This window comes from Ovis aries, chromosome 1 (assembly GCF_016772045.2).
Source record: "Ovis aries strain OAR_USU_Benz2616 breed Rambouillet chromosome 1, ARS-UI_Ramb_v3.0, whole genome shotgun sequence".
NCBI classification, from domain to species: domain Eukaryota; kingdom Metazoa; phylum Chordata; class Mammalia; order Artiodactyla; family Bovidae; genus Ovis; species Ovis aries.
Window position 1 is genome coordinate 262,796,718 of NC_056054.1, and position 23,119 is coordinate 262,819,836.

The 23,119-nt window shown below is 49.5% G+C and overlaps 1 protein-coding gene across 3 annotated transcripts in view; it reads right to left on the minus strand.

Annotated features, from left to right (window-relative positions):
- Positions 1-17,428, minus strand: part of PRDM15 (PR/SET domain 15) — a 62,338-nt gene extending 44,910 nt beyond the window's left edge. For 2 of the 3 annotated variants that reach the window (XM_060405795.1, XM_027964020.3), the window contains exons 1-4: positions 17,347-17,428; positions 3,890-3,935; positions 3,271-3,364; positions 1,744-1,897 (exon numbers count right to left, since the gene is read on the minus strand). In XM_060405795.1, coding sequence (XP_060261778.1) covers positions 1,744-1,897; positions 3,271-3,364; positions 3,890-3,926 — 285 coding nt within the window. In that variant the 5' untranslated portion in view covers positions 3,927-3,935; positions 17,347-17,428. The remainder of the gene's footprint in view (positions 1-1,743; positions 1,898-3,270; positions 3,365-3,889; positions 3,936-17,346) is intronic. The other variant, XM_042237413.2, reaches the window with a different exon arrangement.
- Positions 17,429-23,119: the final 5,691 nt, after the last annotated feature.

Here is a 23,119-nt window from a genome sequence, read left to right on the forward strand (position 1 = left end):
ACACACAGCTCTGGTCAGTTTTCAAGTGGGCATGAAGACACCTGAGTTCTACTCCTGGCCCAGGGTGTCAGTGGAACACCTGAACTCTATACCTGGACAGGTGTATCAGGACACCTGAGTTCTTTTTCCAGTTCTTTTGCAAGTATGTTCAATGACTTTGGCAAAGTTCCTCAATCCCTTTTTTAAAGTTTAAGTTATTTATTCGTTTATTTATTGACTTTTTGACCATTCCAGGTGGCATGCGGGATCTTAGCTCCCAGATCAGCGATTGGACCCGTGCACCCTTCAGTGGAAGTGCGGAGTCTTAACCACTGGACCATGAAGTCCCATTCCTTGATCTTTATAAGCTGTGCCCTCATCTAAAAAGCAGCACCATCACTTTATGGATGGAATGCAGGCAGGGACAAGGGGGAGAAGCTTGAATATTTTGAAGTTCAAAGTAACCACATGGAATAGGGGGCTCCTGTCCCCTATTTTCTGATGCAATTGTTGCTTCCTCATTATAGAAAGAAATTTCCTTCTTCTTCTGGCTTTTCCTGTAGGGGCTCCCAACTGCTAAGAGCTAGAGAACCCCCTCTGAGAAGGGGAGCGGGTAGAGGGGGCTCCCAGGTGCCTAATGTCCCCCAGTCGGTACAGGGGCTATTCCCAGTTGGCCTTAGCCTCCTTCTGTGGGCATAAAGGTGCCCCCAGCACCCAGGTACCCAACACTGAGCCTGTGCTGGAACAACTCAATACCAGACACAGACCTTCGGAATCTTGAGTCACCGAAAGAAACCAAAACAGGCACAAAGGGCTTTTTCAAAGAGGCCTTGGCCAACCACGGGCCCACAGCGATTACGCCCATCAGCCCTGGGTCTCTTGACATCACTCCTGCACATAAAACAGCCTTTATTTCTTTCCTTTCTTTGTAAACAAATCAAGTCCCTTTCCCTTCTCTCCACCATGCTGAAATCTGCCTTGTAAACTCAGTTCTCCGAGGACTGTCGAGTCCCCATGGTCAGCTGGATCATCTCTGTCCAAAAACACTTGGGTCTCTGCTAAGGGTCTCCAGGAAAGCTCGCCTCTGGGGCACACTGCTGTCCGACCAGTGCCTGTCCCTCTCAGTTTATTTCATGGGTGTTTCTGAAGGCTGGCTGCGGCTGAGCCCTCTGGGCCTAGGGCCAGAGCTGTGACTCATACTCAGAATCCCAGCCTCGCGGCGCCTCTGGGGGTCTCACTTTAAGGGATCAAGTCCTCCCTGTGATTTTCTTCCATTTCCTTTTTCTCAGTGTCACAGAGAAGCCATCACCTCCCTGTCTGATGTGTTTTCAGAGCTGCCAAATTTTGCACTGGTCTCTTATCAACACAAAACACCTTCCTTTTGAAAGAGCCTTGCAAAGTTCCCTACACTCCGTGCAGGTGTGAAATCTCCACGCGGTCCTGCAAATTCCACAGAAAGCCCCTCCTATAGCCTGCACTGGTGGGCAGCGGCGGGGAGGTCCACTCTTGCCTATGTTTTAAATACACTCTTCTGAGTTTTGCAAAATACTAACTTAACTCATGCTCCTGTGATATAAAAATAAACTAAAAAAATAAAATAAAAAGAAACACTCTCTTGGAAATTCAGCAGGACTACAACACCTAGAGCTGTCTCTATGATGTTTATAAATCACTGAACTGTTCAGTGAGCATCGCCCTCGCCCACCTGCACATGAGGAAGGTCACAAACAAGGATGCTGCAGCCCCCACCAGCCCAGCGTGTACCTTCAGTGGAAACGCAGACTCCTTCTCCCATTTGGCGACACGTCGTGACTCAAATGGGCCGAACTGCGTGCGCTTGACGAGCTGGGTCACGGCAAACACCCCCTCAGCTCCGTCTTCTAGGCGTCTGATCTCCAGGTTGGAGGGAAGGGATGACCTAGAGATAAAACAAAGCAAGAGAGTCTCTGCCCCGAGTGCTCACTGGCCAGGGTGCCACCAGAGACAGAGGGTTAGGACGATGGAGAAGGTCGCTCCCGCTGGCCCCAGAGCAGCTGATGGAGAGGCACTGACTTGAAGATGTGTTTATACTCCCTACCCAGGAGACAGAGCCAATGCTCACGTGCATGTGCGTGCGCGTGCGCACACACACACGCACACACAGACACGCGCACGCACACACACACACCCCCCACCCAAGTGGGCCCATAGAGAGGGAGGGAGGACCACAAAGAGGAATTCCCGCGAGGCTGCGCTGGGCTGGGTTCATCATGAATGTGGCCTTTTTAAGTCAACTCAGGCAATGTTAAGGAGAGGACACGTGTATCCCAGGGGAAGAGGAAGGGAGGCATGTAGGTGGGGACCTAACCCGAGCCAAGACCAGGGCACGCCTGACCCACGCCTGGGGTGGTGCATGGACCCCTCACAGAAGCGGCAGGCCAGTTGAGACGAGGAACCCATCCGGGAAGGACCAATGGCTCCCAGTGGAGCTTTGTGGGCAATGGGCAACCACTGGGTCTGGAAGAGAGCTGGTCAGATCTGTGCTCCGGGCCAAAATAGGAATCTCTTTGCTCTGCACGGGTAAGTCACAGTCAAACCAGTTGGGAGGCTTCTAGGAACAGCAGTGATAAGAGGACAGCTTGAGTGCCAGCCCATTCCTAAAGCAGATGTCGTGATGACAGCCACGTCCGAGGGGCCATCCTCTCCTCTTTACAGATGAGACAACCGAGATGCAAGAGAGGCATGTCTCGTCCAAGTCCAAACAGCTACTACCTGGCAACAGGGCTGCAACCTGGGGCTCCATAGGGGACACGGTCCCCCAACCCCAGGGAAATGTGGGCTGGCAGAGCCACAGAGCCCCGGCTCCAGATCTAGGGGCTCATCCAGCAGCTATTCCCCCTTTGCCTGGCCACCTGCACTCACTGCCCATGGCTCCAGTCCCCAACCAGGCATGTGTCAGACAGCGAGCCTGGGTTTGAACCACAGGGGAGACTGAATGAGCAGACCTACAACCTCGGCTGTGGTTGTGTGGTGTATAAATCAACTCAGCGCCCCAGCTGAACCAGGAACTAGATAAAAGACATTAACCCAGATGCCTCCTCAACACGCCCTGGCTCATCCCAGGGGCAGGTAACCAGCTTGCAGTGGGTGGAGATCTCGGATGGCCTCAAACGAGAGGATGGTCCCTCTCCTCATTTGCTGTCTCCTCCCTTTGTGTAGACACCGAGGTGGCCAGGGTCTTGCTACAGGTGACAAACAGACAACCCTGTTTGACAGGCAGGATGGTAAAGATAGCTGGAGGGGGTCACTCACCTGGCCCTGCTTAACACGAAGGAGTCTTTGACCATGACCACCGGGCCCAGCTCAGGACATTCAGAGTCGTGGTACTGGCTGCAGTCCTCACACCCTGAAAACAGACATCCTGGCATCAGCGGGGGGCATCAAGAGGGGAGGGAGATGCCCACAGAGCATCCCGCAGCCTGGGGGTGACCCACAGCACTCCCCACAAGTACAAAAAGTGAGCAACACAGGACACGTGCCCCTAGGAGAAAAACCCAGCTCCACGGCACACGGCAAGGCTGCCCAAGTCAGCTCTATGGGGATGCAGGACAGGGTCTCCGTAAATGAGAGTAAATGAAAATTTACCAACATAACCTGTTTCTCATAAATTGAACATGTCAGAAACCTTTCTAAAACCCGGGATTACCTTTCTGAGTCTGCTGCCACCCCTGCCCCAGTGCCCTTTGCAGGGAGTTCTGGGAAAGATTCTTTTAAAATTGGTCCTGGTAGCACATTTCGTGTCATACACCGTGGTTCTTAGTAACAGGGAAAATCCCATCTAAAAGGAGACAGCTTTTCTCTACACAAAGACCAGACGTGCACGTGACTCTGCCTGCTGGTGAAGGGGGGCCCCAGGCCCCGGAACACTCACAGATGAACATGATCTCTTCATTCCCGTCCTCAGCCATCGCCGCCACCTGTCAGGACACAGCGCCGCATTAGTGAGCAGCTTTGGGCCCAAGGCATTTTTTTTTTTTTTAATTTATTGAGTAAACTTGATTTACAATGTGGTGTTAATTTCTGCTACACGGCGAAGTGATTCCGTTACATATGCATGCATGCCGAGTTACTTCAGTCGTGTCCAGCTCTTTGTGACCCTGTGGACTGTATCCACCAGGCTCCTCTGTCCATGGGATTCTCCAGGCAAGAGCACTGGAGTGGGCTGCCGTGCCCTTCTCCATCAGTTATATATACAATTCTTCCTTACATTCTTTCCCACTGGCATTTTTGATGATTAATATTTTTTAACTGGAGGATAATTACTTTACGAGGTTGTGTTAGTTTCTGCTGTAGGATGAAGTGAATCAGCTACAATGTATACATATATCCCCTCCCTTGCGGACCTCCCTCCCACCCCCATCTCACACCTCAACATCACCATGGAGCACCGAGACGGAGCACCGAGACGGAGCACCGAGCTGAGCTCCCTGTGCTTCTGGACCTAGAGTCTGTCACACAGAGTAAAGTTAGGAAGAGAAAAATTTCACATATGAATGCATATATGTGAAATCCAGAAAAAAGAATACAAATGAACCTATTTCCAAGGGAGGAATAGAGACACAGATGTAGAGACATGTGAACACAGTGGGGGAAGGAGAGGGTGGGACGTATTGGGAGATTGGGATGGACATATATACATTACTGTGTGTAAAATAGCTACCTACTGGGAAGCTGCTATAAAGACAGGAAGCTCAGCTCAGTGCTCCACTGGCATTTTTTTTTTTTTTTTTTTAGTATTTATTTATTTGGTTGCACCAGGCATGTGGTAGTTCCCTGACCACGGATCTAACACAGGCCCCCTGCATTGGGAGCATGGAGTCTTAGCCACTGGACCGCCAGGGAGGTCCCCCTCCATTGGCATTTTTAAAGGCAGTTCCTGCTCCCATGGACAGAGGAGCCTGGTAGGCTGAAGTCCATGCAGTCGCTAAGAGTCTGACCCGACTGAGTGACTTCACTTTTGACTTTTCACTTTCATGTATTGGAGAAGGAAATGGCAACCCACCCCAGTGTTCTTGCCTGGAGAATCCCAGGGACGGGGGAGCCTGGTGGGCTGCCGTCTATGGGGTCGCACAGAGTTGGACATGACTGGTGCGACTTAGCAGCAGCAGCAGCAGCTAATGGCCCCCTAAATCATATATAGAAACTGACTTTGTGATTAGAAGAAAAATTATTTTTCCATTTTGTTTTTTCGGTCACACCATGTGGCTTGCAGAATCTTAGTTCCCTGACCAGGGATAGAACCTGGGCTCTCGCAGTAGAAGCACAGAGCCCTAACCACTGCACAGCCAGGGAATTCCCTGACTTTGTGCTCTAAAGGCAACATGCAGTACGGTCCTCTTTATTGTGGGATGGGTTTGGGCCTTGAAATGTTTCCTCACTCAGAACAATGTTGCTTTTAGCAAGCCATGCATGTGCATGGCTCTGGATTTAGGACATTGTCGTGAACCCTGACTTTCACCTTTCCCTAGCGGCCATCCGCTTCCATTTGTAAAATAAATGTTGTTGTTCTTGTTCAATCGCTCAGTTGTATCTGACTCTTGCGACTCTGTGGACTGCAGCACGCCAGCCTTCCCTGTGCATCACCATCTCTGAGCTTGCTCAAATTCAAGTCCACTGAGTCAGTGATGCCATCCAACCATCTCAACCTCTGCTGCCCCCTTCTTCTCCTGCTTTCAATCTTTCCCAGCATCAGGGTCTTTTCCAATGAGTCTACTCTTCACATCAGGTGGCCAAAGTACTGGAGTTTCAGCTTCAGCACAGTTCTTCCAATGAACACCCAGGACTGATTTCCTTTAGGATGGACTTATCTCCTTGCAGTCCAGGGGACTCCTAAGAGTCTTCTCCAAAACCACAGTTCAAAAGCATCAATTCTTCAGCACTCAGATGAAAGTGAAAGAGGAGAGTGAAAAAGTTGGCTTAAAGCTCAACATTCAGAAAACTAAGATCACGGCATCCAGTCCCGTCACTTCATGGCAAATAGATGGGGAAACAGTGGAAACAGTGGCTGACTTTATTTTGAGAGGCTCCAAAATCACTGCGGATGGTGACTGCAGCCGTGAAATTAAAAGACGCTTACTCCTTGGAAGGAAAGTTATGACCAAGCTAGACAGCATATTAAAAAGCAGAGATATTACTTTGTCAACAAAGGTCCGTCTAGTCAAGGCTATGGTTTTTCCAGTAGTCATGTATGGATGTGAGAGTTGGACTATAAAGAAAGCTGAGTGCTGAAGAACAATGCTTTTGAACTGTGGTGTTGGAGAAGACTCTTGAGAGTCCCTTGGACAGAAGGAGATCTAACCAGTCCATCCTAAATATCAGTCCTGGGTGTTCACTGGAAGGACTGATGCTGAAGCTGAAACTCCAATACTTTGGCCACCTCATGCGAAGAGCTGACTCATTAGAAAAGACCCTGATGCTGGGAAAGATTGACGGCAGGAGGAGAAGAGGACGACAGAGGATAAGATAGTTGGATGGCATCACCAACTCAAGGGACATGGGTTTGGGTGGACTCTGGGAGTTGGTGGTGGACAGGGAGGCCTGGTGTGCTGCAATTCATGGGGTTGGAAAGAGTCGGACATGACTGAGCGACTGAACAGCTTTCTTTACGGTCCAACTCTCACATCCATACATGACTACTGGTAAAACCACATCCTTGACTATATGGACCTTTGTCAGCAAAGTGATGTTTCCGCTTTTTCATACATTAAGCTTGTCATAGCTTTTCTTCCAAGGAGCAAGTGTCTTTTAACTTCATGGCTGTAGTCACTCTCCACAGTGATTTCGGAGCCTAAGGAAATACTCTGTCACTGTTTCCATTGTTTCCCCATCTATTTGCCATGAAGTGACGGGACCAGATGCCATGATCTTAGTTTTTTTTAATATACTGCCATTTAAAGAAAGCCGGTTTTCACGTGGCCACTTCTATTCTCCCTCCCTCACAGGACTGTGAATGCCTCCAGGGCAGCCTTGTCTCACATGACCTGTTTTTCTCCACCTGCTAACCTCTGCGAAACACCACATTTCTCTCGGGGACTAAGGCACCACCTAACATCATGGAGGGGAGCCCTCCCGCTCTCCACAAAACCTTTATCACATCCGGTAACTTCTATTTCCGGTTCAGCCTTGAGGTTCACCTCCACAGCAGGCAGCCACGCCCAGCCCCACTACCTATATATTTGTGGGCAATCTGAACATGTTCATTCTCGGGTCTCAGACTCCTGACCCATAAAAGGGAAATTAAGATGCCCACCCCACATAGTTTTGGGGTGTGTATAAAGTGAGATACACCTGGTGTGTGCCACTCACTAACAGTTCCTCTTCCATCCCACCCCTCCATCCCCAATTAAGTCAACCCAGTACATCCCTCCTGTATCCCACTCCTGGCCAAGACCATCTGTGGTACCATTTTGGGGAAGTATGCAGGCTGGCATACTTCCTGAATGCTGATTCCATATGCCCTCTGCCCCATTTCCATCCCCAGGAGCTATTAAAGGATGAACAGCAGACAATGCAAAGTCCAAATGAAAATACAGATTTGCTGAGCACATAATTTCATGAGCAGAGTAGAGGACAGAGTTGAAAATTCCACCACGGAAGTCAATTAGTTACAAGGAAACAAGGCAGAGAGACGGGATTTCCAATTTGCCCTTAAAATGCCAAGGATCATATTTTCCCCCAAACACAGCACAATAGTTTCTGTTCCTAGGAACACTCCTTTACATTACAAGATGTCTCAGGCGGCTCAGCATGTTTAACTTGGGGCTTCCTGCCTGATGGCCTGCACGGGCAGGGTCAGAGGTCAGTCTGGAATGTGGGCAGCAGCTGGTCACAGAGCAAAAGAGGAAGGACAAACAGGAAGAAACATGTGGAAACCCACTTTCATGAGCTGCTGAGGTGCCCCCAGGGGCCTGAGAACCGTCTGCCCACTGGCAGGAACCCCCTCCAGTGGTCAATACCCGGTCATGTTCAAGGAAGTTCTCAAGAACTTCCTTGAACTTCCTGCATGATTCTGCCAGGTCATGGCAGAATACAGGGTTCCCACAAAGCTGGCAGCATCAGAGAGTGCAAACGACGGGAACCATTCTGGCCTTTCTCAAGGCCTGATGTGGCCACCTGCCTCTGGTCTGGCCTCTCAAGGAGTCCACTTCCTGGCTATTATAAGTAGCCCTTCTGTGAACACTGGGGTGCCAGAATCTTTCTGAATTACAGTTTTCTCCCAGGGATATACCCAGGGATTGCTGGATCATACGCTAATTCTTAGTTTTTTAGGGAACCTCCATAGTTCTTTCCACAGTGGTTGTACCAACTGACATTCCCTCCAACAGTGTAGAAGGGTTCCCTTTTCTCTACACCCTCTCCATCACTTGTTATCTGTAGACTTCTCAGTGATGGCCATACTGACCAGTGTGAAGTGATACCTCACTGTAGTTCTGACCTGCATTTCTCTAACAATTAGTGATGCTGAGCATCCCTTCACATGCCCATCTGGCATCCCTGGGCTTCCCTGGGGGCTCAGATGGTAAAGAATCTGCCTGCAGTGCAGAAGTCCCGGGTTTGATCCCTGGGTCAGGAAGATTCCCTGGAGAAGGGAATGGATACTCACTCCAGTATTCTGGCGTGGAAAATCCCATGGACAGAGGAGCCTGGTCTGCTGCAGTCCAAGGGGCCACAAAGAGTCAGACACGACTGAGCAACTGACACTTGGCATCCCTACGACTTCCTTTGGCAAAATGTCTATTTAGGTCTTCTGCCCACTTTTTGACTTGTTTGTTTTTCTGTTACTGAGTTATACAAGCTATCTGTATATTTTGGAAATTCTGCCCTTGTCAACTGCATCATTTGCAAATATTTTCTCCCATTCCATAGGTTGTCTTTTCATTGTGGTTTCTTTTCCTGTGCAAAAGCTTATGACTTTGATTAGATCCCATTGGTTCAGTTTTGCTTTTATTTTTATTGCCTTGGGAAACTAAGAAAACAGTACGATTTATGTCAGAGAATGTTTGGGCTATATTCTCTTCTAGGAGTTTTCTGGTGTCTTGTCTTTATGCCATTTTGAGTTTATTTTCATGTGCAGTGAGAGACCATGGTCTAACTTCATTGCTTTACAGGTAGCCATCCAGCTTTCCCAGTGTCAGTTGCTAAAGAGACTGTCTTTTCTCCATTGTACATTCTTGCCTCCTTTGTTGAAAGTTAATTGACCGTAGATGCTTGGGTTTATTTCTGGGCTTTCTATTCTGTTCCATTGATCCACAGGTCTGTTTCTGTGCCATACCAAGCTGTTTTGATTAGTATACCTTCGCAATATTATCTGAAGCCTGAGTTGTGATGCCTCCAGCTTTGTTCTTCTTGCTCAGGACTGATTTGGCAACTCTGTGTCTCTTATGGTTCCATATAAATTTTAGGATTATTTTTCTATGAATTATGTCTCCGGTCATTTGATATGGATTACAATCAATTTGTAGACTGCTTTGAGTATTATGGCCATTTTAACAATACTATTTCTTCTAATCAAAGAGCATGGGCTATCTTTCCATTTCTTTAAACAATATTTAATTTCCTTTATCAGTGTTTTATAGTTCTCAGCATATAAGTCATTCATTTCCTTGATCAGCTTTATTTCTAAGTATTTTTTATACAATTTTAAACAGGGTTTTTTTTTTTAACTTTCCCTTTCTGATATCTCACTGTTAGTGTAAAGTAAGTGCAACAGATTTACGCATGTTAATCCTGTACCCTGCTACTTTCTGAATTCATTTATCGGTTCTTATAGTTTTTGTGTGGCATCTTTTTTGTTGTTGTTCAAGTGGCTAAGTTGTGTCTAGCTCTTCATGACCTCAAGGACTACAGCACACCAGGCTTCCCTGTTCTTCACTATTTCCTGGAGTTTGCCCAAACTCATGTCCATTGAGTTGGTGATGCCATCCAATCATATCATCCTTTGTTGCCCCTTCTCCTGCCCTCCATCTTTTCCAGCATTAGGGTCTTTTCCAGTGAATCAGCTCTTCCCATCAGGTGGCCAAAGTACTGGAGCTTCAGCATCAGCCCTTCCAATGAATATTCAGGGTTGATTTTCTTTAAGATTGACTGCTTTGATCTTCTTGCAGCTCAAGGGACTCTCAAGAGTCTTCTTCACCACCACAATTTGAGAGCATCAATTCTTCAGCACTCAGCCTTCTTTATGGTTCAGTGCTTACATCCATACACGACTACTGGAAAAACCATAGCTTTGACTATATATGCACCTTTGTTGGCAATGAGATGTCTCTGCTTTTTAATCTGCTATCTAGGTTTGTCATTTAAAAAAAAAAAAAAAAAGGCAGAGACATCACATTGCAACCAAGGTTTGTTGTGATTTTGGAGCCCAAGAAAATAAAGTCTTTCACTGCTTCCACGTTTTCTTCCTCTATTTGCCAGGAAGTGATGGCACCAGATGCCATGATCTGAGTTCAAAAATGCTGGAGTGGGCTGCCATTCCCTCCTCCAGTGGCCCATGTTTCGTCAGAACTCTTCACTGTGACCTGTCCATTCTGGGTGGCCTTGCATGGCATGGCTTGTAGCATCACTGAGTTACACAAACCCCTTTGCCACGACAAGGCTATGATCCATGTGGCATCTTTAGGTTTTTCTATATATAGTATCATGTCACTTACAAATAAAGACAATTTTACCTCTTCCTTCCAGTTTGGATACCTTTTCTTTTTCTTGTCTGATTGCTGTGGCCTGCACTTCTAATAACTATGTTGAACCGAAGTGGTGAGAGTGGACACACTTGTTCTAGATTTTAGCAAGGAGGCTTTCAGCTTTTCACTGTTGCATATTACATTAGTGATGTGTATGTCATAATAGGTTTTATAAAGAAGCCTCCTGAAGTCTGTGCTATCCTGGAAAAATCCCTTTGGTGCGTGGAATGCTCCTTTGTAGAAGGGAAGTTCAGTCTCTAGACTTTTCCAGCATGTAAGAAATCCTAGAATAAGGGACTGTAGATAGTACTGTTGTAGGGGAAAATGACAGAAAAATTCACAGAGTGTGAGATTTAGCCATTTTAACTACTGATCCTGGAGATACTTACCTTACACCAGTGGTTCTCAAAGTGTGGTCCCTGGACTAGCAAAGAGTAACACCAGCAGCACCTGGGAATTTCTTGAAAAGGCAAATTCTTGGATCCCTCCCCAGACCTGCTGGAGCAGCCTCTCTGGGCTGGGATCTCCCTACTCTGCTAACCTTTAGGTTATTCTGAGGCAGCTCAAGTCTGAGAACAGCTGCTTAACCTTAAATCTTTTTAAAACTTACACGGCTGCCAAAAGAAAACAAACAACAACTGTGATCACTGGAGGGCCGCAGTAATAGTGTCAGGAAACCAGATTCATCCTGAATGTCATTTAGGCTCAGGTCAGGATGACCTGTGTGCAACGTGGTGAGAAACGGTTTGAAAAGAAGGGTGATGTGGAGCAGATGTTCTCTGTGACAACTGAGGTTTACAAGGCAGCCCCCGTAATGACAACTGTTAGAAAATGATTCTGCAAAGGAAGATTAAAGTGGGAGGAATCACCCTACCTGACTCAAACTTAATTATAAAGCAACAGCAATGAGTACTCCGGTTTAGTTGGAGGGACAGAAGCACAGGTCAATGGAAATGGAGAACATATTCACACAAATATGCTCAACTGATTTTGAACAAAGGGTAGAAGCAGCTCAATTAAAGAAACATGGTCTTTTCAACAGTGCTGGAGCAACTGGACATGCAGAGGCAAAATAAAAGAAAAAAAAAAGAACTGTGACCTTACATCTTACACATCTTATCCTAACAGATAAGAAACTTAAAAGGATAAATTTTTTTTTTTTTAGAAAAATAGGAGAAAATCTTTAGAAACTAGGGATAGCCAGCTTTTAGACTTGTTACCAAAAGCATAGTTTACTAAAGGAAAACTGATAAATGGGACTTCACCAAAATTTAAAGATTTTGCTTTACAGAATTCACTGTTAAGAGGATGAACAAAGTAAAGACCTGGAGACATTTTAACAAACCATGTATCCATATATAAGATACGCAAAGAACTCTTAAAACCCAAGGATAAAAATGCAAGCAACCCATTTATAAAGTGGGCAAAAGACAGAAACAGACATTTCACCAACAAAAACACTGGAATGACAAACAAGCACATGAAAAGATGTCCAACATCATGAGCCTCCAAGTACAAAGCACAATGAGACACCACTACATACCTCTCAGAACAGCGGGGACTGGGGCACCCATGTGCCCTGGTGGGAATGGATCCATTCGACAATTTCTGATAAATTAACATGGCTTATGACCCAGCAATAGTACTGGCTGGGTGGTCATCCCAGAGAAATGGAAAGTTACATCCATATAAAAGCCTGTACAAAACTGTTAGGGGCAGCTTGATTCCTAACAGCCCCAGCCGGAGATAACCCAGGGTGCCTCACTGAGTGACCGTTTCTGTTACCCATCTACAGTCTGGAGTACCAGTCAGCACTGAAAATATGCAACTCCTGACACAGGACAGACCCTGGTGAGTCTCCAGAATGCTACTGGGTGAAAAAAGCCAGTCCCCAGCAGTTACATAGTGTGTGATCCTGTTCACGTTCTTGAAATGGCAGAATCAGTGAGACGGGAACTAGGGCAGTGAGTGGTTGGTGGGGGTCAAGGAGGGGTTGGGGTGGAAAGACAGAGGGCATGAGGCTATAAGAGGGCTCCAACCAGGCTGGCATGTCCTGTATCTGGACCCCATCAAGGTCACCATTCCTCCAGTCACCCAGTACCGGAGCTGTGCATGGTGGTACCACTGGTGGGAAGTGGATGAAGCGAACATGGATCTCTGCGTTCTTTTTCACAACCACCGGGGTAGCCACAGTGATCTCCAAATCACAGCAGTTTAAAAGCGACGTCCAGCACAATGGGTGGGAATGGTCTGGATCCCGGTGGAAATAAAGCACATCAGACCTTGACTGGACAGTTGGATATCTGAACACTGGCTGGGCATCTGGCCAGATTTTGACCACATCAAGGTGCCAGCATTAAACGTTTTAGGTGGGCTCACGTATGGTGTTTATTTTTAGAGTCCTTCTCCTGGAGAGACACAGATCGAAATGTTCACAGATACAGTGACGTGACCAGGGTTTGCCTCTGGGTCTGACCAGTGGCAAGTCCTCGCCGGGGTGGAGGGGGCGGTCAGGCCCCGGGCAGCGGTGGCTGGGGTGGTGATAGATGAGTGACTGTTGCCAGCCTGTTTCCTGTGTCCAGGTTTTCGTATGAAAACTCCTTGTGAGTGGCACCCATACACGTCCCCTCTCCTCTGCTTCCATTGACGTTTTTTGAGTCCTGCCCCCAGAGCTGACTGAAGACACACGTCAAGTCCACTAAACATCTTTTTCTTCACCTCACTTGACCTCTGGGTCACTCCAAACATGGCTGACCTTCTTCCTCTCCCCACACTCACTTGCCATCACCTCCCACGCCCGAGTCCACCCAGACCCTGACCCCACCTGACGCTTAGGTCCAGGCATGACCGACCTCTTTGCTGACAGTCCCACAAAAGTGTTGTGCGAAACACTACTTCCTGCCCTTCACCTGAAAGTATTAAGTGGCTCAGCCTTACTTGAAATAGCTGTTCAGTTCAGTCACTCAGTCGTGTCCAACTCTTTGCGACCCCATGAATCGCAGCATGCCAGGCCTCCCTGTCCATGACCAACTCCCGGAGTTCACTCAAACTCACGTCCATCGAATCAGTGATGCCATCCAGCCATCTCATCCTCTGTCGTCTCCTTCTCCTCCTGCCCCCAATCCCTCCCAGCACCACGGTCTTTTCCAGTGAGTCAGCTCTTCGCATGAGGTGGCCAAAGTATTGGAGTTTCCGCTTCAGCATCAGTCCTTCCAATGAACACCAAGGACTGATCTCCTTTAGGATGGACTGGCTGGATCTCCTTGCAGCCCAAGGGACTCTCCAGAGTCTTCTCCAACCACCACAGTTCAAAAGCATCAACTCTTCGGCGCTCAGCTTTCTTCACAGTCCAACTCTCACATCCATACATGACCACTGGAAACCGCAGCCTTGACTAGACAATCTTTGTTGGCAAAGTAATGTCTCTGCTTTTGAATATGCTATCTAGGTTGGTCATAACTTTCCTTCCAAGGAGTAAGCATCTTTTAATTTCATGGCTGCAATCACCATCTGAAACAGCTGTGAGGGATGCAATTTCCAGCATATTATAAATATTGACTTCTTAAAAAATAGTTCTGTGGCTCTTTAAGCAGGTCTATTGGAATTGAAGCACCAGAGTGTGCCATCCGGTCATAGGGTATGTGGACAAGCTCTTCTCCCCCTTCAGGAGGCGCTTCTGTCTCTACCAGCGTTTGTTTCCATCACTGCAGGTGTTAAACCCCACGTGTTACACTGGTGCTTACACAGATCTTTTATGCATATAGATCAAACCAGTCTTGATTTTCTAGGACCCTGAGTATGTGGTAACTTCTCCTGGACTGAGCTATCATTCCAATAACTGGGACACCACTGATCAAAATGGAAATGCTGCCCACACTGGCGACCGGTGACCTGACACACAAGCTCGGTTTAATGAGGTAAACGGGGCTTTCTCCCCAGTCCACTCACGTATGGTAGAAGTTGATTCAGCTCTGCTCCTATCCTCTGCTCTCACAGATGTAGGTGCAGAAGGCTCTGCTCCACAGACAAGCAGCTTTGCGGGGGAGGAGCTCTGTCACTACTTAGCGAAAGCCACTACCCGAGGTCTGGGGGTCGCCATGTCCTGGATGATGGGAGGGACCTTTCTTTCTTAAGCCGGGAGCACTTCAGGGAGGTGAGGACCAGGGACGTGAGGACCAGGGCCGTGAGCACAGGGCAAAGGTCTCTCTCACCCTGAGGGACAGTTTAAAAATGCTGCTGGTCTCCTGGGCCCTGATTCCCCAACCACGCCCCAACCTGCACACCTGTCAGCTGACACCCCCTGCACATTCCCCACCAGTCCAGCAGCAAGGCCTGCCTCACTCTAGAAACACTCCTTGTCCCGTCCTGACTCATTTCCCCTCTGCCTCTACCCTGTTTCTAGGGGAAGACACAGATTTGCTGGACCCCTACCCAAAGCCCCCAGGGGTGTCTGGCTCTCAGGGTGAACTCTGAGTAGAATACAGCCTGTGCTGCCTTGACTTGGCCACACAAAGCTTGCTGCCACCCCAGGGCCTTTGCACTTGCCCTCACCCCAGATCTCCACTGAGGAACACTGGTTTCCATTCAGCCATCCCCTCCCCAGACAGACCTTCTGGGTCCCCACTGCCCAAGTGCTCCCACCCCTGCCCAAACCCCCACCTCCACCTGCTACTCTTCCTGCCTTCTCCGCCAGGCTCCAACCACTATCCATCTCCTCCCCTCCAGAACATTCGATCTATGGGGCAGGGCCTTCTCTCTTCTCCTCTGCAGCACCCGGCAAGGGACAGCTGCTTGAATGCAGGCATACATGAACTGTGTGAGATGAACGCAGCAAGTACTGTCATGGGTCACAACTGTGAAAAGGAGGCTGAGAAAGCATTTGAGTCCCTGCTCACAATCTCAACTTCTCAAATCCCATGTCCGAGAAACAGCTGCCTTCAATCTCTCTTAAATCTGTAGAATGGGTGCAGTGTTCTCCTGGCCTTCTACACAGACAATGGTATGTGAGACATATATGCCAAGCTAATGGAGCTCTTTCTCAGATACAATCATTCCCAGAAAAGCTATTAGCCTTGTAGTTGAGGGTTGTTTTTTTTTTTTTTTAATGGGTGTTCTGGAAAAATATAATTTTTTTTTCTGTTTACAAAATAGAACATATTACTACTGCATTCTTTGCTGGCAACTTTCTTGCAAAAATATGAATCAAAGATTTAGGAGGAAAAAACTGCATAGGATAAGTCCTACTATTTTTCCTCTTCAAAATTCAAACTACAGTTGTTTTCTTAACCATTCCCATAAGGTAGTGATGTCAAGGAAATGCAGAGAAGCAGAGTGAAGCAGTGAAAATGTGGAAAATGTGAAAATATCCAGGTTTGAAACAAAATATGGTAGTGGTGTGTGTGTAGTGGGGCGGAGAGAGAAGAGGGAGGCTGACTTATAAAAACAAAGTGTCCACAATCATTACAGGTTCCAGGGAGAGTTCACACTGTTGCCTCCAAATATTTGTCACAAAACCAGTTGCTCATTTACTTTTCATCCTTAAAAATACTTCCAGGAACTTAACAGTGTTCTCCAAATTGATCTGGTGAGTCCAGATTTTATGAGAGTGGCTTAGGCAAACGTGGTATTTGTGGGCTGGCAGCTTTAACTATGTACACGGGTCCACGTGTCTCTGATCACACACTTTTTTCTACCATTTTAATCTACCCATGGTGTACCCAGTGGTGGGGAGGAGGCAATTTTCTGAGCGTTTGTGGATTTAAAAAAATCTCATCCACTACATTAAGAGCTTAATAAACACGAAATAACTATAACTGTCAGGTAGGTGGATATTTCCATAGGGCGTTTCCACTTGTCCCCTCAAAGCTGACCCTCACCGGTCCCCGACATCCTCTCCAGAGGCCCACATGGCTTGCTGGTCCACCTGTCCGCGTCAGGGCGGGGCCAGCGCACCCCTTCCCAGCACGGCCACCCACCCGGAGAGTAGGCACATGTCACCTGTTCATGGGTTTCACCTATCATGCCTCTGCCACGCAAGGGTTTACATAAACGGGATGCAGGGTGCTCTTGAGGGTGGGGGTGGGGTGGGCAGCCCCATCGCCCAAATTCATCGCCCTTTGTAATCTCAGGAGCCAGGGGTCCAGGGACCCTCCCTGTGCGCCCCCGGAGGCTGGGCCCTAGGACGGGGTAGCGTGACATCACGAGGGACCTTCGGCGACGAGGGCGCCCGGGGGCGGGCCCGCGGGCCGGGGGCCGGGGGGCGGCGGACCACCCGCGCCGCGCCCACGGGCGAGCGCGGCCCCGGCCCCGCGCCGGGAGCCGGCCGGCCGGCCGGGGTGCGGGGTTCGGCGGGCGGCGGGGCCCGCGGCGGGGCCGGCGGCGACGGGCGGGCGGGCAGGCGGCGCGCAGGGCGATCCCGGAGCGGCTCCGGGAAATCCAGCCGGGTTTTGACTCCGATCGCCCACGGTGCCCGCAGCCGGCGAATGTAACAAAGAACAGGCGGCATGGCGGATGGACCGGGGCGGGCGGCGGGCCGGGCGGGGCCGGGGGCGGCAGGCCGGGCCGGGACGCGCGGGGGCGGCCGGCCGGGGGTGGCCGGCCAAGGCGGCGCGCGCGGGGGCGGGCGGCGGGCGCGGGGCCCGGGCTTTACCTGCCTTTGGAATGTGCAGAGCGGGATCGGATCCGGACTCCGGGTTGCGATCCGCTCCGGAAACTGCGCAGCACCGGAAGCCGGGGGGCGGCAGCGGGGTATTGTGGGAGTTGTAGTCCTTGGGGGGCGCGGGCGGCGTGGAGGCGAGAGCCTGGACAGGAGAGCGGGAGCCGGCGGCCTGGGCCTGGACTGGGCGGTGTGGCCGCGGAGTGCACACTGGGGAGTGTGCACGGTGGACCGGGAGCGGGTGGTGTGGACGGGGCAGCGGGCGGCGTGAACTGGAGAGCCTGGGAGTAGGCGGTGTGGACGCGGAAGCGGGCGGCATGGACCAGAGAGTAGCTTGACGTGGTGGACGGGGCAGTCCGGGATTGCGGACCTCATGGACAAGGGGGACCGGAGCGGCGTGGACTGGACTGGCAGGGCGCGGGTTAGGCGTGGGCCAGTCGCTGGGTGAACGGGCGGTGTGGATCCGGATCGGCCGGGACACGCGTGGCGGATTCCGGCTACCCTTTCCCCGGGGCCGGAGGGGGCGTCAAGCGGCCGCACGCGCCCCTTCCCCGGTGGCGTGGCGGGTCCAGATACCCGCGACGGGTTCGCGTTGGCAGCTCGCACACCCCCCACCCCGCGCGGACCTTTCTTCTGATGGCTCCCTCGAGACTTAATTTCTTGGGGGTGGGGGGAGGGGAGGTGAAAGAGAGTCGAACTATTTTTTTCTAATTTATTTATTTTTTAATTGAAGGATAATTGCTCTACAGAGTTTTGTTTTCTGCCAGACATCGGCAAGAATCAGCCATGGGTGCACACGTGTCCCCTCCCTCCAGAACCTCTCTCCCATCTCCTTCCCCATCCCACTCTTCTAGGTTGTTATACAGCCCCTGTTTGAGTTCCCTGGTCATACAGCAAATCCCCACTGGCTATTTAGTTTACATATGGTATTCTAAATTTCCATGTTACTCTCTCCATACATCTCAACCTCCCCCCTCCCCCTGCCACCCCCACCCACCGGTGCCCATGTCTGTTTGCTGCCCAGGTATAACAATGTCTGGATTTAGCCCACGGAGCTGCTTGCTACCCTTGGTCACCTTTCTCTCTACTTGGTAAAGGCTTAGAGGCTCTTGACCTGCCTGCCAAGCTCCTAAATTAGAGCAGCTCACTGGTGAGTGGAGATCCTGCCTTTTCAGTCCAGGCCCTGGGAGTCCCCAGAGTTCTGCCTTAACCACTGCCCCACACTGCGCTGTGCCAAGTACCTACAGGCACCCCGGATGCTGCGAACTTGAGGCCAGAGTGCCACTGCCTGGCACTAACTCTGTCCCCTCTGCCTTCCACCCAAGCTTGGGGGAGGAATGGGGCTTGTATGGTCTCAACCCTTATCATTCACTGAACAAACAGTCACAGAGGAATAAAAACAGAAGAGACCAGAAGGATCCTTCATCTAGTCCTGGGCGCTCAGGTTTGGCAATGTAGCTGCCTTGTACATTTCTGCCTGCCAAAAACTCATTAATAAAATCAAAGAGAGGGACTGAACTGAGAGCAATGATTTGAAATTGATATTAGAAAGGGTTCCTTCCCCTAATATATATAAAGCTCTTAAGAACCAATAGGAAAAAAGATAAAGAACCCAACAAAAAATGAACAGTGTATGGACAGTTCACAGAAAATACAGTGACTCCTATGTATGTTAGTCACTCAGTCATGTCCGACTCTTTTTCAACCACATGACTGTAGCCCTCCAGGCTCTCCTGTCCATGGGATTCTCCAGGTAAGAATACTGGAGTGGGTTGCCATGCCCTCCTCCAGGGGATCTTCTCAACCCAGGGATCAAACCCAGGTCTCCCACATTGCAGGCAGATTCTTTACTGTCTAAGCCACCAGGGAAACCCATAGGAAATGCTAACCAACTATATTATTGCAGCTATGTATGTAAGCAAAATTACAGTGAGATCATTTTTATCTCTCAGATTAGCAAAGATTTTCAAAGTTTAATAGCATGATTTTGAAGAGCCTGTAGAGAAACAAACGGTCTCATCCTTTCCAGGTTTGGATGTAATCAGCACAGCCTCCATCTGGGCCATCTGTTAATACCTACAGAAATCCTCGATGCACAGAACCTTTGGCCTAGCAGTCCCACCTGCAGGAATTTATCCTTCAGCTGGACTCACTTGTACAAATTGATCTGTGTATGAGGTTGATCTTTTTTTTCTTTGGCCATACCTTGAGGCTTGTGGGACTTAATTCCCTGACTAGGAATTGAAACCACGCCCTGGGCAGTGAAGTTGATCTTAATTTCCCATCAGTAGCGCGTGTCCATAGGGACTGGGGAGGAAGTGCTGCTGGGGCTCCTTTCTCTGCTCATCCCCAACCTTGAAGGACAGCCTTCCCCAGTGGCTGCCCAGTGGCACTCTCAGTAGGTCCGCATCACGGCCTCCCACACCTGGATCACCTCACCTGTGTCTCCTCAGCTCCACCCTGCTGAGCCCCATCCAGTGGTGAGATTCCAGCCTTCTGTTCCTTGAACACATTGCCAAGGTCCACACTCACCCCTGTATCTTAGAACATGTCCCCAGGTTCTCCCCATCATTCAGGTCTTTGCCCAAGTGTGCCCCAACTCCGAAGATCCCCAAACTGACCACAGCAGCTAATGAGCAACCCCCATCAACACACCCACCCCTCTTGAAACATCACTCGCAGGTCTCATTCAATAAACTAAGATCATGGCATCTGGTCCCATAACTTAATGGCAAATAGATGGGAAAACAATGGAAACAGTGAGAGACTTTATTTTTGGGACTCCAAAATCACTGCAGATGGTGACCTCAGCCATGAAATTAAAAGACGCTTGCTCCTTGGAAGAAAAGCTATGACCAACCTAGATAGCATATTAAAAAGCAGAGACATTACTTTGCCGACAAAGTCTATCTAGTCAAAGCTATGGTTTTTCCAGTAGTCATGTATGGAAGTGAGAGTTGGGACTATACAGAAAGCTGAGCACCAAAGAATTGAGGCTTTTGAACCGTGGTGTTGGAGAAGACTCTTGAGGGTCCCTTGGACACCAAGGAGATCAAACCAGTCAATCCTAAAGGAAATCAGTCCTGAACATGCATTGGAAGGACTGTTGCTAAAGCTGAAACTCCAATACTTTGGCCATCTGATGTGAAGAGCCAACTCATTGGAAAAGACCCTGATGCTGGGAAAGATTGAAGGCAAAAGGAGAAGGGGACAACAGAGGATGAGATGTTTGGATGGCATCACCAACTCAATGGACATGAATTTGAGCAAGCTCCAGGAGATGGTGAAGGACAGGGAAGCCCAGAGTGCTGCAGTCTATGGGGTCGCAAAGAGTTGGACACGACTGAGCGACAGAACATGTTCTTAGAAAGTGCTTTCTGAAGAATTTAGGGTGAAACATGATGTCCTCAAACAATAATCGATCAGTTGAGCACTAGATCCTGGACTGAACAAATGGAGCGAAACCAGTGAGTCTAGGTGAAGGATACATAGGTTATTCTCTAGGTTGGAATTTTAAAAAATAAATTGGGAGAATTAAAAACACACAAGGCTTTCCCTTGTGTGTTTGAGTGGCTAAGTCTCCACGCTCCCCATGTAGGGGGCCAAGGTTAGTTCCCTGGTGGGAACTGAATCCCACATGCCACAAAGAAGATTTAAGATCCTGTGTGCCAGGAACAGCCAAATAACTGAATATGTATAAAACCCCACATAAACAGAGAAGTGCTTCCCATACTATCAGTGGGTTTTCCTTCTCAGAGAGCTGCTGTGACGTCAGGATGCCATTGCTTTAGTGTGCAGCCCCAGACTGGGGCTCTTGCTCCCAGCCCTGACATTGGCCTGCCTGATACATGTCTCATAGCGCTGGTTTTTGTTAATTTAAACATAAAGCTCCTTTGCTAAGGGATACTGTGGACATACGTATCCACAGCTTCACTTCTCCAACCCACCTTTGGCTTCTGCTTTCAGTCTGGCTAATTCTTCCCATCCAGATAAAGAGAACTAACCAGCAAATAGTCTCATGCCTACTGTGCGCCAAGCAGTGCATCTCATGTTCCATCATTCTCACCCATCACATAAAGTCCAGGAAAGACCACGTGAGGCCATAAGTCCTTGGTCTCTTCAGTTGACAGGAGGTAGTGGAGACTAGTGGTCATAAAAATGGGTTCTGCAGCCGGGCAGCCTGGGCTTAAAGTCTGGTCCTGCCAGTTACCAGCTGTGTGATCTTGAGCAAGCGACTAAACCTCTTGATGCCTCAGTTTCCTGAGATCATAACTCACAGGGTTGCTTCAAAGAGCATAGACGTCAGTGTCTTAGTAAATACTTTGAAAAATCCTGGCACATAGCAAGCGCTCAGTTAGTTTTGGCAATAATTACTGTGATCTCGAGTCCTCCCCTGGTATTTCTCTAAAATATGAAGCAGCGCAATGCACCTATACAAGCATCCAACTTGATGAATATTGACAGCATCAGTATCATGAATAGTTCTGAGTGCCTGGCACATGCAAGGCACAGCTTGGCCATTTGCATTACGGACGTTACAGTTCAGAGCAGAGGTGAGCTGTGCACAGCTGTGGAGGGGGATGCCCCTGGCTCACCTTGGGAAGGGGACCTGGCCTGGCAGCTTTCTCTTGGGGGCGGGCACTGTACTAGGTCATTCATGCTGGTATCCAGCCCTCTATGGTGAGCAAGCTGCCTTTCTTTCAATAAACGATTTACTGACACACACAGCACTCTACATTTGTGAGGGACCAAGGTCAAGAGCAGCACTCTTGGTCACGCACATCCCCTCCATGTCCACTCCGTCCCCAGACCCCGGTGAGTGCGGTAGGAGTGGGTAAGCAGAATTCCTGTATGAGCTAATACAAAGCTGTCAACCGATGTCCATCATCGCTCTTCATGGGCATCATTCTAAACCCAGGGGATGTGGGCACCCACATTCTTGCTGGGCTTCAAGTCTAGGACAGGGTGAGAAGGGGCTGAGTGACAGAGCTGAAGGATGCTGACAGAAGTGCTCCGGGGCAGGCACTTCACATAGAATGCAGGACTTGTTTGGTTAGACCATAAGAACAGAAGAGGTGTGTCCTGGGGCTGAGGGGTGCGTGCGCCACAATGAATGTGCTGAAGTGGCTGAACTCAATCCATCTATGCTGTGTAGACGGGATTGGCAAGAACACAGTGGGCACCTGCAAGTGACCACCAGGAGGTCAGGTTAGGACAGCTGGCTATCCAGCACCTCCATCCAGACTCCTCCTGGACTGTCAGAGCGGAACAGACCTCTAGCCATGCAGGAAGCAGCTGTTCAACAGAGGGCCTGAGATGCCTTGATCCCAAACCAGACTCGGTGCCGTCGCCACCTGCCGTGTCCAGAGCAGAGAACCCAGAGCCGAGCCTACAATGCTGGGGCTTTATGCAGGCGGACCCTTCCTCTGAAATGCAGGGCTGTGAGTCAGTCAGTCTTGGCCCCCGAGTGACCACTCCATACGCTAGTGGAGGTTCAGGGTTAGGACAGCTGAGAGGAAGGGTGGGGGATGGGGATGGGGGTTGGACTGGGGACCAGTTTTCTTAGGGCTTGGGCAGAGCAGGGGGCCGGGAATCTGATGCAAGCAGGGAAGCTGATAAGCAGCCAAGATGTGAGGCCTTAAGGGCTGGCACTGGATACTCTGTCTGCACGCCCCTTCTGGCCCCTGCCCACCCCTACCCCCAGAACCTGCAGCCTGGGTCCCAGCCATCCTGGGGCCCCACCTGGCATCTACCCCTCCAACTCTCA